Here is a 19,489-nt window from a genome sequence, read left to right on the forward strand (position 1 = left end):
CTTAATAAACTATCACTTTACCCTTTTGTATCCACAAGATGAGATTCATTCTTCCACTCCACCAGACAAGGACCCTGTAACCCTATAACATCAAAAGAATCCTTAGGAAGTCATTGACAGGCATGCTCTAGAATTTACACATTAATTCATTCAGGTCTACTGCCCTATCATGCTCTTTCCCCTTACTTTGCTTTATTTTCTCATAAAATTTACTACTTGCTACTTGATTTTAAAAAATAACATTTTGATGGAGATGTAATTCATGTATCATACAATTCATCTATTTAAAGGGTATCATACACTGGTTTTCAGGGTATTCACAGAATTGTGCAACCATTACCACAATCCAATTTTAGAACATTTTAATCACCCCAAAAAGAAACCCTGTACCCATTAGCAATCACTCCTCATTACCCCCTCTCCCTAGGTTGGCAACGACCATCCATTTTCTGTCTCCGTGAATCTTCGTATTCTAGACATTTCAGAAAAATGGAATCATACAATATGTGGTCATTTGTGACTGTGTTATTTCATTTCATGTAGTGTTTTCAAGGTTAAGGCATGTATGTAAGCATGTATCAGTAATTCATTTCTTTTATTGCTAAATAATATTTCATTGTATAAATCCATTCATTAGTGCATGGACATTTTGCTACCTGAATTAATGTTTATTTTCTGTTTTCCACACTAAACTATGAATTCTATGAGCATAAGAACATTTTTTTTTTACCACTTTATGCCTAGAATCTTGCCCAGCATCTGACATGTCATGAGATCAATACATTTGTTTAATGATCTAATCATTCATTCCCCTAACCAACATTTGCTAAGCAACGCCCCCCCCCCCAAGTTTGTGTTCAACATTGGGATCCGTCTTCAAGAATCTCATAATCTAATGAAGTACCACCTGTGCAAACAAATAAGTAAAAGAAAATGGATTTTAATAAAGGGTATGGACAAAGCATGGTGCATAGACAAAAGGTTCAGGTTTGCTTGAGAGACTCAGCAGGACTGCCTAGCAAAGAACTTCATCTGAGATTTACAAAAACAGTACGTTGCCGGAGTGAGCCATCAACCACGAGGGTATTTAAGGGTGTTTAAGCAAAGCCCAGGAGCCTAACCTGGAAAAGTAGCAGTGCTGGAACTCTTGTGAAGTGGGGAGGCATCCCACAGAGGATGAACTGGGCCAGCAGGCAACGTTCAAATCAGAAAGAATTCTAGATGTTCAAAGGATTAAGGATTATTTTTCCAGATCCTGAAGAAACTGGCAAAAATGGTGGTATCTGAGGGTGGGCTGTGGAACTGAAACAAAGAATGGGAGAAAGAGAGACTGGCAAACTTTTAAAAACCAGACCCATGTTCTTTCCATTAAAAAATACGTTTAAAATGTTCTGCCTCTGATGATGGGAATCCACTGTATAATTTTGAACAGGACGTGCGGGAACGTTTCTCTGGGGGTAGTGGGAAGTGAGGCGGGCAGGCAGCCGGCTAAGAAGGGAGTGGCAGTCAGCATCGTTTCCTCCTTCTCCTTGGCATCCCGGCACTCGCAGTCAGTGACTGAGGCGTGACATGTGCAAACGTGCTGGAAACCCTGGCACCCCCAGCAGTGAGTGGCGAGGGAGGCCAGGGCGGGCGCTGGGTCGGACTCTCGGCGCTGGGAGAGACTCTACCCTCTGGGGGCGGGCTGGGGGAAACACAGCCTCAAGACTCTTCCTGCTGATGCAATCTGCGAGAGCCCGCGATCTCGGCTGCGAGAGGGCCAGGCTGCCGTCCCGCCCGCCACGTGTCGCGCCGCCACCCCGGCCGCTTCCCCAGGCACTCGTTCCCGCCGCCGCCGCCGCGCGCACCCCACGAGGGCTGGGACGCACCCGGCTTGCCCTCCGCGCAGTTGCCCCGGTCGCCACGGCTCACCGAACCATGAAGGTAACTGCTTACGATTTGGGCTGTATTTTACAAAAAGCCGTGTGTGTGGATCGAGCCTGCGATTCCCCAGAGACACAGCTGGCAGAGAGGGGACGGAAGCACGCCTACCGTGGTGTTTCCACGCAAACATTTTCCGTTCTTTCTTTGTCGGTCCTCGTTGGTCGGGACCTGCCGTTCTTTTCTTTTCGGACTTGCTCACAGGATGTGCCTCCTCAGGCTTTTTCCCTACTGCATGGGTGAGCGGAGATGAAAGACTGCGCGCACCTCCCTCCCCTACCTGCTTTGAAGTTTGGAAAGGAAGAGGAAGCTTTTTTTCAATTGCTAAGATGCACAGGAGGTGGGGGGCCTGGGGGGAACAGGTCTTGGGGTGTTTCTGGCTGTAAACAGGGGTTTCCTGGTGGGTGTATATAATGAAGGAGGGAGGTGCAGAGCCAGGGGATGAGGGTGGGAGAAGGGAGGGAAAACTGCCTCATCGCTATTAAAAGCAGAAGGCTAAGTCTTTTGCTTGTGGAAATTAAAAGCATCTACGAGTTACAAATCATGTTAGCCTAAGGGCATTTTTTTATTAAACTGAGTGAGCCGCCCTAATGGTTTTCATTCTTATGCTAATCAAGGATAATCAGCCTATCGGCCTATTCTGATGGTTTAGGTGTAGGACTGGTGTCTTCCTGTTCTTACACTTCGGAAAACTGCAATGACGTCAAAAACTGAAGAGCAGCTTTTTTAAGGGAAAGTGAAGAGGAGCCGGTAGCCCTGCCATCTAACTATCTTGGGAAGCGGCTCCTGGCGGCTCGGTCGGTTAAGTGTCTGCCTTCGGCTCAGGTCCTGATCACAGGGTCCTGGATTCGAGCCCCGAGTGGGGCTCCCAGCTCAGCGGGGAGCCTGCTTCTCCCTTTGCCCCTCACCCCACTGGTGCACGCTCTCTTTCAAATAAATGAATAAAACTCTTTAAAAAAATGTCTTGGGTGGAAGAGATATATAACCTGAACTTTTAGGAGAAATAAACCCACGTTTCAGCATTTTGAAGGAGGAAAATTGAAGTATGGTTCTTAACTGCACTTATCCACAAGCCATCCCAATCCACAATTTCACTTACAAGAAGTAATGTGTAAATGGTGCCTCTTTCACCAAACAAAAATTTCTGCTAAGATTAATCGGGAACTGAGTGAAAACACTGTTTTGTGTTAAAACGAGATCATGAAAGTGCACCACAGTGAAAAATTTAGCAGCCTTTCCTTCCATAGTCAGATATTCTATTTCTGCCCTGCTCATTCCTGTCTAATTTTAACTGAAAAATACACTCTGATCACATTTAGGGTTAGTGAGTAATAGGAGAAAATCATGAGAATAAACACTCTTGCTTTTCCAGGTTTCCCTGTGCTGTGTGAACTTGTAGTTGACTATACATTTTTGTAAATTCATGGATGCTTTAACTTGAGTCCAAAAACCCCTCCTGTGTTATAAAAACACAGGAAACTAGAAGATATCTTCAAGTAGTCTCATATCTCTTTTCTGATATTTTACTGAGATTGGGAAAGAAAAGATTGTTTTTTTAGGCATTGATGTGGGAAACAAAGGCAGAAGAAAAATTATTAAATTTCCTTACTACTTAGAGCTCACTGACAAGTCCTTGAAACAGGCAGAGTGACATTCCTCTAAGGACTCAAAAGCCTCAGTGTTAATACTTTGCTAAGGGCAAAAGGCAATCCCGAACACCGCCCCCCCCCCCCCGCCCCCAATCAGGATCCTGTAAGTCTACTTTAACATATAAAAATTCCTTTGGAAACTTCCTTTATCTCTAAACCCCCCAAGATATGTGTTGGCAATCATACCCCAAGCATATGGCCCACCGATATACATCTACAGGGTTTCATGACTAAGGTTTCATTAGATGGTAATAAATGACCTCTTCCCCAACAATAGCTAGCCCCATCAAGGTCCTGGAAACCTTACTTCCAAAATTCCTTAGAGACTTACGCGATCCCTAACCCCCTACCAACTTGAAAGTATATAATGGGCCACTCCTCATGACCCCCTTGCAGCTCTTTCTACACACAGGTCCTGTCCCTGTGCTTTCATAAAATCACCTTTTTGCACCAAAGACTTCTCAAGAATTCTTCCTTGTTATGGCAAAAACTTTTCTACCTTCCTTTCACCTATTATTATTTTTTAAATGTTATTTGCACTTGGCACCAAGATAGGCTCTGTCCTTGACAGATTTTCCAGACATGGCTCCCTTCCCAGGGAGCGTATATTTTAAGATGGACACATAAAGCTCGGGCTACTGAATAAGAAAACTAGCATATACATCAAATAGAATGTGTATAAGAATAGTAAGTACATATTATGATTGACTAAATTAGGGTGGAGATTGAAAAGATTCATATATCTAAAGGGGTAGAGACAAGAGAAGTCATTGTCAGGGATGTATAGTCAAGTGAAGGAAGTGAGAGAGCTTGACTGGCAGCAAGGGTAGAGAGGGCTGTTTCTGTGTGTGTGCAGAGGGTAGGACCTGGGGCCTGGCAGGGAGAGTGGTTTACTTTTCAGACACAGGATGTGGCCCCTCAGGCAAGACTCAGGGATGCATAGCTAGTGCAGCAGGCCTAACAAAAGGGCATTGGTAGAAACTGGTGGTGAGAAAAAAGGAAAAAGGGAGGGAAAAATAAAAGACAAGAATTTATTTTGAGCTTATATTTCATTTAGTGAGTTTCCATAATAAACCATTTCATTTGATTTTAGAACTACAGAGAGAAAGGAAGGAAAGAAAATTTTCCATTTGTATGCAAGAATTTCTCTTGCCCAGTCAGCTCATTGAACCCCCAAGAAGGTCTAATGATTTGAAATGGGTTTAAAACCTCCTGAAAGAAAGTTGAAAACAGTCATTTGATTATTACAGAGATTTATGCTAAGAATGAAAAACAAGTTGTGGTTTCTTTCAGCTGTGTATTTTTTTCATTGTTTTCATAATTTTAGATTTTATCCCTTATTTCAGGTCAGGCCTGTTAGTTCTGTAGGGGAGGAAAAATAATTTTCCCTCTATCCTTCTAGGTTCTTGGCTGAGACCCCCTTGTCATAAAACACAGATTAACAGGAGAAAAACAAACAAACGTTTAATAAATGTGTACCTCCTGTATACATAGGAGATATCCAGGAAAAGTAACTCCCCAAAATGGCCCAAGCTATCACCTTAAATATCATCTTCAGCTAAAGACAAAGGAAAGAGGCTGGGGACGTGGTGAGAGGGGGAGCCAGGCTGGAAGTTTTTAGGCAGAGCACAATAAGCAGTGTAAGGTTGCAGATTTAAATCAGTACTTTCTCCACTGATAAGTGTTCTGACACTTAGTTATCCTTCTCTTCAGAGAAGAGACACCCTGTACAGAGGTGGGAGTCTCCCTGAAAAATGGAGGTTTCCCTTATAAATGTAGATTTCCCTCAGAAAATGGCAACTTCCACTGTTTTCAGAGATTATCCTGTGTCTGACACCTCTCAAAAATAACCAGTCCAAAATAATTATTATGCCAAAGAGGCAAATTTTTGGTGTGGCATATTCTACTCCCTTTCAGCTTATTTCTAATATCAAGATATAAACCAGCAAAGTGAACAGCTCAATAGTAGTGTTATTGACCTGAGAGGTCTGGGCTTATGAATAACTATTTCTGTGCATCAATGAAAACTTGTTTCTAAACTGGCCATCTTGAGTGTTTGGGTTGGTTATATCTTTTGGGGTTTCACGTTGTCTGCTTCTTCAAATGACCTCTTCTCACTGGGTGTAAGAAGATGGAAATTAAGAGCTTTCTCTTTTTCCCTTTAGGCTTGGCAAGCACAATTCCTATAAATAAGAGATGCCACCCTAGGGAAACCTAGTGGAATGTTCACCCATCTGCCTAAGGGGATTTGGTTATCATATGATGGAGAGAATCTCAGACCATCCACGATAGACATTATTATCCCAAGCATCCTCTACTTTCTGTATGGTACCATCATTCTTTCTGAGCATAGGAGGAAACTGGTCTGCTCACTTTACAGTTGTAAATGTGGGCAGTCTGTGTTGTAACTTTATTCCCTCAACAGCTGTCCAAATGCACTAAACATTTAACATAACATATGGCAAACATTCCTACTGATAGGCTTTCCTGAGCCTCTGTAGCCCATTTGGTAATGCATGTTAGTGCCCATTCAACTAACACCTCTGACATTGGATTCTGCATAAATCAACTGAGACATAAATGTGAGGTGCAACTCAGGTTTTTTAAGTGTTTCAAAATTAAGCATTCGGGATGCTCTGATTTACAAATATAACTTTGCAAATATTTGCAAACATCTTAATCCTAAGATCTGGTCTGATTCACAGCAGCAGTGGTGAATGCAAAGCCAAAAGCAGAATCGATAACATCAGGGTTCAAGTGCCAATTGCACCTATGCTTCTGATTAGTCCCTTCAAATCCACAAGCTGAAGAATATTACCTCTAGAAATTGAGTATTTTTATTTAATTAATTTTTTCCTTTTTTTATTATGTTATGTTAATCACCATACATTACATCATTAGTTTTTGATGTAGTGTTCCATGATTCATTGTTTACGTATAACACCCAGTGCTCCTTGCAGAACGTGCCCTCTTTAATACCCATCACCAGGCTAGCCCATCCTCCCACCTCCCTCCCCTCTAGAACCCTCAGTTTGTTTTTCAGAGTCCACAGTCTCTCATGGTTCGTTTCCCCCTCCGATTTCCCTCCCTTCATCCTTCCCCTCCTGCTATCTTCGTCTTCTTTTTTTTTTTTTTTAACATATAATGTATTATTTGTTTCAGAGGTACAGGTCTGTGATTCAACAGTCTTGCACAATTCACAGCACTCACCATAGCATAGCACCATACCCTCCCCAGTGTCTATCACCCAGCCACCCCATCCCTCCCACCCCCCACCACTCCAGCAACCCTCAGTTTGTTTCCTGAGATTAAGATTTCCTCATATCAGTGAGGTCATATGATACATGTCTTTCTCTGATTGACTTATTTCACTCAGCATAATACCCTTCAGTTCCATCCATGTCGTTGCAATGTCCACAATAGCCAAACTGTGGAAAGAGCCAAGATGTCCATCGACAGTTGAATGGATAAAGAAGATGTGGTGTGTGTGTGTGTGTATACTTGGAATATTATGCAGCCATCAAAAAGAATGAAATCTTGCCATTTGCAACGAGCATTTTTATTTTAAAAATAACTTAGAGGGATGCCTGGGTGGCTCAGTCATCAAGCTTCTGCCTTCGGCTCAGGTCATGATCCCAAGGTCCTGGGATGGAGCCCACCCCCATGCCCCCATAGGGCTCCCTGCTCAGTGGGAAGCCTGCTTCTCCCTCTCCCACTCCTCCTGCTTGTGTTCCCTCTCTGACTGTCTCTCTCTCTATCAAATAAATAAATAAATCTTAAAAAAAAACTTAAATAAAAATAACTTAGAAATTAGATCACTGTATTTATCCAGCATAGCCCATCACATAAATGTTTTTCTATTGTCTTATTGGCTGTGCCTTTTTTTTGTGAGAAAAGCTATTTTGCAAAAAATGCTTCTTGTGTTCCGTGATTAATGGGTGAGAGAAAATCTTAAATATTCATGCTTCAAAAATACAGAAAAAAAGTCAAAGAGAGGGAAAAGGGAAGACAACTTAAAAAAAAAAATAGAGGAAATTATATTACCACAAGCAATAATCCAGAGAAGTTGTACTGAAAAACACATGATTCTTTGTCATTAAAAAATTGTCAAGTACTTGTAAAATCCAGCTTGTCCCCTTAACACTTGTCATATTGTTCATTGGAAAAGAACCAATTTATTAGTTCTTTATTTTGATAGGTAGATCTGAATATTTGATCAATTGCATTTATAGTCTATCCTAGCTTGAGAAATACTTTTTACTATTTTAACTGTGGATGGTTATTTGCCTTGAGAAGCACTAAGAAGCCTAGGATGTAATTAGAAGGTTCAAATTCTGTCTGATTCCTTTTCAGTCTAGACAGAAGGAGCACCTATTGGGATGTTCTAGGCCAAACATGCCACAGATATCTCTTACATGACCAACAAAGATTTCAACAGAGTTTGGGCATGAAGCCAAGGATGGATTTGCACAGGGTGACCACTCAGCAGCTGTTAGCATTCCACCACTACATTAAAGGGTGATTTTGCTTAGTACATTTTATTTTAGCTGATTCGGATTCACAGTTATATTGTTTTGATTTTAGTACTAGACGATAGTTCAGGAATCTGATGTCACAGTAAATGTTAATTTGAATTTTGAAGATTAAAAAGTAGAGTTAAAATGGAGCTATAAGGTTTTCTGTGGAAGCATAATGCATTCCTCAGGGATTCCATGGTTTTCAACATTGTGAATGTTATGTATACTTGCAAGGTTAATGCTGGTGTTAATGGAAGAAATACATGCAAGCTTGAAGAAGGACTTCTTTGCTTAACTAAGATAATGATGCTTAATATTTCTAAATGCCATATAAATTACATAACATTGAATTGTAACCTCAAAACATTTGTATGTTTTGCATTGCAGCTATTATTAACCTCATTTTACAGACAAGGAAAATAAGGATCAGAATACAAGAATTACTTAAGATCACAAATAGCAGAGCATAATAGAAACTAGATATTTTGAGTCCTAGTCCAACATGCTATCCACTTTACCAGTGCTTCTAGGATCTCTTGGGTCTGATATCACATGGGAAATCTTATGAAAAGTATAAACAATCTCTCCAGCAAAATGTACAAACACGCATAGGCATATAAGTTTGCATCTCGGTTATTTGTTATTAAAATCAGGACAATAGGGGCGCCTGGGTGGCTCAGTTGGTTAAGCGACTGCCTTCGGCTCAGGTCATGATCCTGGAGTCCCTGGATCGAGTCCCGCATTGGGCTCCCTGCTCGGCAGGGAGTCTGCTTCTCCCTCTGACCCTCCCGACCCTCCCCCCTTTCATGTGCTCTCTCTCTCAGTCTCTCTCTCTCAAATAAATAAATAAAAATCTTAAAAAAAAATCAGGACAATAGAGTCCATATAGCATGGGAAATTGAAGGAAAATACTGAAATGATCTAGTTATTTAGAGCAGTAGAGAGCTATTGGCTCTTGCCTCTATAATCAGCTGAGATATGAAAATATATAAAAGATCCACACTGTCCTTTGAATATTGAAAAACCCCAAATAATCACCTGCCTTTAGCTCAAACAAAAAGGCAGTTTCCTTGTTTTTTTAGCAGCATGTGAGTTATCAGTTTCTTCTTTATGTTTTATCTCATGAAGATCTAAGGTGTATGGTGCAGGAGAGGAATAAAAACTTTTTTCTGATACCCTCTTAGGTTCTGTACCTGGGGCCATTCAAATTAGACTGACGAAAGGTAAAGAGAGGAGAGCAAGGTTATTAGTTCATGCAGCATACATGCACGTGAGACAATTTCAGTGATGAGTAACTCAAAGGGGTGGTCTATACTTGTGCTTATATTGCATCTTCATGAAGAATGATAAACTTGCAGAAAAGTAACGAGGATAAAGGCACAGGTTTTGGGCTTCCAAATGCATCAAACTGTGGGCAGGTGAATACACTGGGGGAATAATCTAAGGGGATTAGGTTTGTTTGTGCAGGTCCATCTCACTGCTGACCTTCTGTCTTAATGCTGTAAAATTTTCTTTCTTTTTTTTTTTTTTTTTTAAAGATTTTATTTATTTATTTGAGACAGAGAGAATGAGAGACAGAGAGCATGAGAGGGAGGAGGGTCAGAGGGAGAAGCAGACTCCCTGCCAAGCAGGGAGCCCGATGCGGGACTCGATCCTGGGACTCCAGGATCATGACCTGAGCTGAAGGCAGTCGCTTAACCAACTGAGCCACCCAGGCGCCCCAATGCTGTAAAATTTTCTAAGAAGTGTCTGCTTTTCGTCAGAGAAGGGAAAGTCCAGGAAGTCTTCTTTCTGCATCTCTTGGATCTCAGTTGCTGTTAGCTCAAAGTAATCCTTATGGCAAAAGGGCATATTTTGATCCCTACACTATTCACAGAATAGAACTTGATTTATAGAAGCTGCACCCTGATAGCTTTGATCTCAATCTAGTTTTGAAGTGTGTGCATGGTTGTTTGGTTAAACAGGGTTAATACATAATTTTTTAGTAGAGTTTAATAGTTTTGGGTGCCTTGTTTTCCCATTTCTTAGATATAATTCCCTACCTGTAGTGCCTGTCAAAGGGGCAGGCCTACAAGGCCATGTTCCTACCAGGTGCCCCCAGCTAAGCCACAGCAGATTGTAGCAAGGGTGGATATTTGATCCAATGTCAACCATCTTTTACTTCTTTCTTATTCTCTTGTCCCCCCCATTCAATGAGATATCCTACCCTGTGGATTCTCTTTTCTCCATATCTATATGTTTAGTAAAACATTTTGATTATACTTACCCCAAAGGATGGATCATTAAATTATTTTAAAAGTAAGATCATATTTTTCCTCTGTGTTTGCTGGAAAATTTTTCCTCAGTTGAAAAGATGGAATTCTTATTTTCCTTGTTATACCAAAATTACTTAAGGCTCTCAGTTAAGCTAGTGAATCTCATAAGTCCTAAAACATATCATATAAATATATTAACATATTAACCAAATATTTCAATCCTAAATCAGTTTAATTATACAATTTAATTAAGTTTAAATAGATAATTTAAGTTAAATTAAACTGATTTAGCATTGAAAAGGATATCAGTTCTTTTTTAAAAGTTTTTGCTGTTGTTCATATTTGTTGTCAACTAAATAGATAAATAAGAAATAGATGTAACATTATATATCAGTTATAGTATGTAATAAATTTAACTTGAATTTAAGAAACCAATAGTGTGCTCCTATAGACAAAGAATGATGGATCTCTGAGCTGTATTATTTCAAATATTAAATATTAGAAATATTTTAAACTGCTATTATTAAAAATAAATGGGTTAATAACTAATAATTTCATACTAAAACAATTATCTCATGTAATTAAGATCCTATGGTTGCAAATGACCCCTCATTCCCAGCTTCAAAGTGTTGTCCTTTAACAGCAAGTGGTAGACTGATGGGCTACTGTAAATAATGTTCTCGGAACATAGGTCAAGAGGAAGGAAGGTGCCTGGTTGACCAGCAGAAATGACGTTAATGTTAAGAGGCATGCATAAAATTATTAAAGGCACATAAAACTCATTGACATCCTTTACCTACATATTCACGGAATGACTGACATTACTAATAGAATATTCACCCTAACGTTACAAAAGAAAATGCCAGTTTAGTTAATAATATTGTACTTTATGGGGCACCTGGGTGGCTCAGTCAGTTGAGCGTCCAACTCTTCATTTTGCCTCAGGTCATGATCTCAGGGTCTTGGGATGGAGCCTCATGTTGGGCTCTGCCCACCCCCCCAAGTGCGTGCTCTCATGCATGCTCTCTCTCTCTCAAATTGATAAATAAATCTTTAAAAAAAGATAACATTGCACTTTAAAACCAAGCAATGAAAACATACATAATGTTATGTGATATATTTTTAAAAAGCATAAAGACTTGTGGCAAACAAGTCAGCATAATCAAGCATAAATGGTTGATGTGTATAACTGAAAGGAAAAAGAAGTAAGTTAATTATCAGGAAACTTTAAAGAGTGAATATGCTAGGTGGCAGAACTGCCCACAGAAGATTTGAAAAGTCTTGGTTGTCAAGGTATTTAAGTGGAATAGAATTGAAAGCTAGAAAAATAAACTCGAAAGAACAATCCTTTGGCAGAAGTAAATGCCTAAAATGACCTAATATTTTTCTTCCAAAATTCCAGTATTCAGTGAACACTGCCTCTAAGTCCCTCTTTTGTTAGATTTGTTTGTCAGTGTATGCATTCATTAGATTGCTTAAGAACGGCATTGTTCGCAACAACAACAAAAAACATGTTGAACAGTATTGGAATTGGTTAACATTCCCAGACACATGACTTTGTTCTATATTCTAAGTCAGTTCCGGGGCTATGACAGGGGAGTTTCCCATTACAAACTGTTGAAATATAAAAGCAGTAGTGATTTAGCAGAGTGGCACTGCTGGGTTTATTTGTTAGGAATTTTGTGGTTTTCAGTTCGTATTGCTGTGAATTTTCCCAGAAATATTTATAATCTGTTTATGCTTACAGTCTATTTGCAATCTACATAGTTTCACCACTGACATTCTGTAAAAAATCAATCAGGAAATAACAGCTACATAAAATGAGTTTGGCAATAGGCATTAAAACATGTAAATACTTACTGTTCTCTACATGTTTATATTTTGGAAGTCAGTTAAAGTTTGACTCCAAACAAATATAGACATGGAAAGATGTAGCTGCTGTTTGAAAATGAAGAGGTGAAAAAACACAATTAATTTGACCTGTGAAGCCTAGAAATAGTAGATGATTTAACTCAGCTAATATTTGTAAAACACCAACAATGGTGCAAGGTTCAGGCCAGAGGAAAGGAAAGGTGAGTGCAGAGAGATTGCAGGGTATGATCAGTGTATAAGATATCCTAACTTCCTATCCTAAAATGAAACCCTACTTTTGCCTTTCCACCTTCCACCAATGTTCATTTCCCTGTGAAAATAGTCACTGTTCTCAAAAAGTCCCTGGGGAGTGAGCCACATAGTGAGGGGTGTGCCGGAGGGTATAGATGGAGAAGCATAAATGGGGAGAAATGGGTTAGGAGTGAATATGTGGAAATGTAAGTACTCATTCTGAGGTACAGCAACCCCCCCCCCCCCCCCGTTATGACTAGAGGAGTGCACAGATTAAAAAAGTGATGGGAGAACAGATTAGAAAAAGACCTCATGCACTAAGCTAAATTCAGTAGACAATAGGAAAGTCATAGAGGTATTTGAAGCGAGGGAATGACATAATTCAAATAGTGCCTTAGGAAAATTCAGGTTGAGGCCAGTTGAGAAACCTGAAATAATTCCAACAAGAAGCAATGAGAGCATAAATCTCTCTCTCTCTCTCAAAAAAAAAATAAATAAATAAATAGGGCGCCTGGGTGGCTCAGTCGTTAAGCGGCTGCCTTCAGCTCAGGTCGTGATCCCAGAGTCCTGGGATCGAGCCCCACATTGGGCTCCCTGCTCAGCAGAAAGCCTGCTTCTCCCTCTCCCTCTGCCCCTGCTTGTGTTCCTGCTTTCGCTGTCTCTGTCTCTGTCAAATAAATAAATAAATAAATAAAATCTTAAAAAAAAATTAAATTAAAAGTAAGATCATATATGTCTTCTATATTTGCTGGAAAATTTATTTTATTTTATTTACATTCAATTAATTAACATAGAATGTATTATTAGTTTCAGAGGTAGAGTTCAGTGATTCATCAGTTGCATATAACATCCAGTGCTGATTTCACGTGCCTGCATGAGATAGATTTAATGGTTCAACATCATTGTTAATACTTAGTTTAATTGGAAACGCCTTGTATTTACTTGTAAATGTGTGAAATGACGTATGAACAAGAGTATTTATTGCAGCAATGTTTGTTATAACAAAAGATTAGAACTCACCCACATATTCATCAGGTGTGAAAAAGAATGAGGTAGGGGCACCTGGGTGGCTCAGTCCTTAAGTGTCTGCCTTCAGCTCAGGTCATGATCCCAGGGTCCTGGGATCGAGCCCCAAGTTGGGCTCCCTGCTCAGCGGGAAGCCTGCTTCTCCCTCTCCCACTCCCCCTGCTTGTATTCCCTGTCTCGCTGTCTGTCTCTCTGTCAAATAAATAAATAAAATCTTAAAAAAAAAAAATGAGGTAAAAAAATCAGTGGAGAGAAGAATGAGGCTCTCTATACAAGAGGAAAATCTCCATGAGACTTTTCACTGTACCTGTTTATATATTGTTTGATTTTTGACACGAGTTTATTATATTCAAAAATGAAAGAAAAAAAGAAAAGGAAATGCCTTATAGTGGTCTTAACTTGACTCTAAAGCCATTATCAAGAAAATCTGAAATTTTGGGAAATTCAGAAATACCAGAAATACTGGGTAATTCAGCATAATTCAGTTAAGACCAAGGATATATATATCTTGACAAAATTTCAAACTGTTGTAATTAATTTTAACTAACTGAAAATGCTCTATTGAGAAGGCAGGTTAAACATAATGCACACACCCAAGTTCACAGTAACTGTTATATTAAGAGTATGCAAACTCTTCTTTAAACCTAAAATTTATATATTAGTGACCAGCAAACAATGATTGATTCAAGTTTCATTTGGTTAAATACTTACATAGCTCTTACCAAGGCTATCAGGCTTTGTCCTAGGTTAATAGGCAAATGGAAATGATTCAAGCATTCTTTTTACTCTTGAGAAATAACTATTCAGGGAGAGAAATGTATAATAAACAAATGCAATGAAGAATAATAGTTGCCACAATAGAAGTCTGCAAAAGGTACAGAGGTGCCTAATGATGAGTCAGAGAAACCAGGAAGGCTTTCCAGTGGAGATGAGGTTTGAGCAGAACCATGAAAGGCGGCCAGACGAACGAGGAAGTGAGCTCCTCTTAGGTACATATATGTTCTGCTTTCATCCAACCTCAGACTTCTGGACGGAGGTTCAACCACTCATTTACTGACCATAGAAGACTGTGAGGAAACATACCCGACCATCGATAAACATAGACAGCCCTGAGTATCCAACATCCTCCAGGGAACAAACGGTTGGAACCCACAACATTGGCAACCTGGCAACCAGTGAAATGTTAGACCTTTGCACAGTGCTCTCAGGCACCTTCACTCTCTCTTAATGCTCTGTGTTTTCTGCCTTGACTCAACACTCACTGGAACCTCCCACCCAAATTTGTCCACAGTACCCTTTGCAACTCAATACTAGCACATTCCCCTTCCCTAAATATATCCTGCTCCTCCTGGCCTTAGGTGAGGTCACTTCCCTACCGACCTCTAGGGGATGTTGCTCATTTTCTCCACCTTCCTCTCTCAGAATTGGAGGGGTGCTGATCTCCTTTACTGTGCCCAGTGCTGTTTCCACATCAGGCTCCTCCTGTGAAACCTCTTTCTGCTACTCATACCATCAGTCTGTGATAACCCATCTCTTCCTTGTAACTGTCACTGAAAGACAGCCTGGTCATTTTGCCCCCATTATGCACTGAAGATTTTAGCACTTGGTTCCTGCTTCTCTCTTCCAACCCAAGTCTTGTTTTCCCATATTATTTCAAGGTACCTGGATGGCCCATTTTCCTTTCTGGTATCTCAGTCACTTTAATTTCTCATCTCCTTTAAGTTGCTTCATTTCCCAGATGCCACCCACACCTATGGCCATACCCTGGACTTTTGAGTCACACTAAATTACAAGTCCTGTGGGTTATTTTTGTGCAAGATATAGCTGACATTTGTACAATTCTATTTTAGCTGCCATGTGCCCCATTCAAGCCACTGTCTTCTCTTTACTATGTTTCTTGCTCACTTCCATTTCCCACCCCTAATCTGTTCTCCATGGAGCTGAGTAATGACATCGTTCATCTGCTTAAAAGAATTTCTGAGCCCCTACCTGTTATGCTTTGAATAAAACCCAAAGTCTCTACTTTGCTCTAGAAGTCCCAGAGGGATCTATCTCCTCTCCCCTTTGCAGCCTTACCTCGTTACCACTGTGACCACCTTCCCTCATCCCCCAAACTGTTTCTTCAAGGCCTTTGCATTTGCTGATCCCTCTGCTTAGAAGGTCTTCCTACTCCTCATCTTGCCAGCATCTTATCACCCTGCCAGCTTCAGATTGAATGTTGCTACTTCAGAGAGACCCTTATGACCCCCTGTGATTTCCAGTCTTCCAGAGCATAACTCCAATCTACAATTATTCATTGGTGTGATTATCATTGTGGTTTTGGGACTGATGTCTGATTCTCCCACTAGATCATACATTTCTTGAGGGGAGGGAACATAATTGCTTTTTACTACCATGCAACTGTATGTATTCCAATGCCTGGTCCATTATATGTGGTTGGTGAGCGTGGTAGGCTGCATAATGGCCCCTCAAAGATGTTTATATCCTAATCCCCAGAAACTTCTTATCATAAGGGAGATTTTGCAGATGTGGATAAGTTATGGATCTTGAGATGGGGAGATTATCCTTAATTATCTGGGTGGGCCCAATGTAATCAGAAGGGTCTTTACAAGAGGGAGCAGGATGGTCATGGTCAGAAGGAGCTGTGATCATAGAAGTAGAGGGGTGTGTGTGTGAGAGAGAGAGAGAAAAAGAGAGAGAGAGAGTTAGATTTGCATATGCTTCACTGCTTGCTTTGAAGATGGAGGAGGAAGGGGCCATGAACCAAGGAATAGAAGTGGCTTCTATGGCTTCTAGAAGCTGGAAAAGGCCAGGAAATAGACTCTTACCCTGCAGCTCCCAGAAGGAATGCAGACCTGCTAACACCTTGACTTAGAATTTGTGACTTCTGAAACTCTAAGATAATAAATTTCTGTTCTTTTAAGCCGCAGTATTTGCAGTAATTTGTTACCACAGCAATAGGAAATGAACACAGATTTTGGTACCTGGAAGTGGGGTGTTGCTGTAACAAATATCTAAAAATGTGGATGAGGTTTTGAATTGAGCATTGGGCAGAGAACGGAAAAACTTTGAGGAGCATGACAGAAGAAGCCTAGATTGTCTTGAAATGGATTTCTGGTAAAAATATGGAAATTAAAGGTTCTGCTGGTGAGAACTTAGAGAACTTAAGAGAACTTAGAAGGAAGTGCGGGACATGGTAGAGAAAATATATAGAATTTTACAGAATATCTAAAAAGTCATAGACTGTTGGTAGAAACGTGGATGTTAAAGCACTGCTGATGAGGAATATGTTCATGGAAACCAGAGCAAAGGGGATCCTTATTATATAGTGGAAAAAAGTGTATTGGAATTGTGTATTATAGTTATGTGGAAAGCAGAACTTGTACATGATGAAGCTGGATATGTAGTTGAGATTTTCCAAGCAAAATATTGGCTTTTTTTTTTTTTAAGATTTTATTTATTTGTTTGAGAGAGAGAGATAGTGAGAGAGAGCATGAGCAGGGGGAGAGGCAGAGGGAGAAGCAGACTCCCCACTGAGCAGGGAGCCCAATGTGGGGCTCGATTCTGGGACTCTGGGATCATGACCTGAGCCAAAGGCAGACGCTTAACCGACTGACCCACACCAAATATTGGCTTTAAAGCAAAATATTTACCTCCTTCTTTCCATTTCCCTCATAATGATTACCTCAGAGACTGTAAAGTATTTACCGAACAAATAATTGAAGAGTGCCCACCATGTAAGCATCAGGCACTGCTGAAGATCTTGAAGCCTTGAGGATGAAGAGTTGGCAAAGTCACTGCCCTCATGGCCCTTGCAGGGAAAGGACATGTGTGGTGGTAGATATAAGCACATACTGGGGCCACACTGGAGGTGTGTGAGTCCTGGCTTTGCTCTTGAACGACCTCTGTCAAGTTATTTGTGCCTCAGTTTCCCCATTTAAAAAATGGTGGTAATAATAGTCCCTACCTCATAGAGATGCTGTGAGGATTACATAAAATAGCAAGTATAAGTGCCTGATCCAAAATAGCTCTACATAAATATCACAATTTACTCTCATCTAGTACCAAATCTTTCAATTAGTGGTGTAATAGGAACAAATAAAATGAAATGATGTTAAAGTGACAGAGTTGAGGGGAACCTGGGACTAATTCATGCTGGCTGGTCAAGGAAATCTTCCCAGAGAAGGTGAACTCTGAGTCAAGAGTGTACCACATACACACACAAAAAAACTAGAGGGTGATCTTGAGGTAGAGTGTCCCAGGTAGAGGGAGTAAGAAATGAGACTTAGTGGGGTCTTAGACTTCTCTATTTGTTTGACATTAGACCTCCAAGACTGATCCTCTAATTTTTTTTAAAGATTTTATTTATTTATTTGTGAGAGAGGTAGAGAAATCACAAGCAGGGGAGGAGGGGCAGAGGAGAAGGATAGGGAGAAGCAGACTTCCTGCTGAGCAGGGACCCCCTTCCCCCCAAGATCATAACCTGAGCTGAAGGCAGACACTTCACCAACTGAGCCACCCAGGTGCCCCTATCCTCTAATTTCTAAATTTTTTCTCCTCTTATGTCTAATTTTTGGGTTGGGATGATTTCATCAATGTTATATTCCAACCTTTTTTTCTAAAATTTTAGCCTTCGTATTTCTAAAATTCTCTAATTATTCCTTTTTAAATTTTTTTTTAAAGATTTATTTGAGGGAGAGATTGAGTATGCATGCACACAGGGAGGAGGGGCAGGGAGAGAGTCTTAAGCAGACTCCTTGCTGAGCACAGAGCCTGATGTGGGGCTCAACCTCATGACCGAGATCACAACCTGAGCTGAAACCAAGAGTCGGATGCTTAACTGACTGCACCACCCAGGTGCCCCTCTAATTATTCCTTTTAAAAAATAACGTCATGGGCGCCTGGGTGGCTCAGTTGGTTAAGCGACTGCCTTCGGCTCAGGTCATGATCCTGGAGTCCTGGGGTCGAGTCCCACATCGGGCTCCCTGCTCAGCAGGGAGTCTGCTTCTCCCTCTGACCCTCCTCCCTCTCATGCTCTCTGTCTCTCATTCTCTCTCTCACAAATAAATAATAAAAAATCTTAAAAAAAAAATTAAAAAAAAATAACGTCATGTTCTTGTTTCACGGATGAAGTATCTTCCCTATATTTCTGAGAAAATTAGCTAAAAATTTTTTTTCTGGTCCCTGCATTGCCCCTCCCTCACACCCATTTTGTTTCTGTGTTTTTTGGTGGGGGTTGGGGGGAGGTTGCCTTTCATGTTAGTAGGCTTTCCTCAAATATCTGGTGACTTGTAGCAATCTATATTTAAGAATGAGGCATGAAGAATCCTATAGGAAGCTCTGTGGTATGCTTGGCGCCTTCTCTGGTTGTTTCAGTTATACGACCACATGGAAGTGACCAGGCCATTCTACTGGAGCACTCCAGTCTTACCGCTAGGTATTTTCTCGGTGTTTTTGCAAGAAGAATCATTCAATCTGCACAGGACTTCCTGCCAGTGTTCTACAGGCCCACGAGGGGTAGGGGACTAGAGGTTTCATCATTTTCATCATTAAGAGGGTTTTCACTTAATCCCTTGACAACAGTGTTTAGATTACCTCAGACCTGGCTCTTTTCTGCTCATGTCTCCAGTGAACACACCTCCCATTTCTTGCTGGAATCTGGAAGGGGTAGTTACCCTGTGGTGCTGGGCATAGAGACCCAGATGTAGGTGTCTGTGAACCTCCTATGGGTGACACAGGATGCCAAATGAGACAGTGACCTCCATGGAGGTCCCAGTGCTGAGCACAGAGCAACAGGTACCTCCACAGTCCAAACAGCCATGTTGGCATATCCAAAGAATTTTCTGAACAATAGCAAAACCAATTCTGCAACCTTTAACTCCTTATTTATCTCTAAGTTATATTTAAAAGAAGTCTGGAGAGGGGCACCTGGATGGCTCAGTCAGTTAAGTGTCTGCCTTCCACTCAAGTCATGATCCCGAGGTCCTCGGATCAAGCCCCACGTCAGGCTCTCTGCTCA

The 19,489-nt window shown here is 40.7% G+C and overlaps 1 protein-coding gene across 1 annotated transcript in view; it reads left to right on the forward strand.

Annotated features, from left to right (window-relative positions):
- Positions 1-1,575: 1,575 nt before the first annotated feature.
- The window catches only part of BCAT1 (branched chain amino acid transaminase 1), a 104,720-nt gene continuing 86,806 nt past the window's right edge, over positions 1,576-19,489 (forward strand). Inside the window, exon 1 of the mRNA XM_045873747.3 lies at positions 1,576-1,923. Within this exon, the coding sequence (XP_045729703.1) occupies positions 1,720-1,923 (204 nt within the window). The 5' untranslated portion in view covers positions 1,576-1,719. The remainder of the gene's footprint in view (positions 1,924-19,489) is intronic.

Source organism: Mirounga angustirostris, unplaced genomic scaffold (genome assembly GCF_029215605.1).
Source record: "Mirounga angustirostris isolate CCGP_5_RB_7025 unplaced genomic scaffold, mMirAng1.0.hap1 SCAF_5, whole genome shotgun sequence".
Lineage (NCBI taxonomy): Eukaryota > Metazoa > Chordata > Mammalia > Carnivora > Phocidae > Mirounga > Mirounga angustirostris.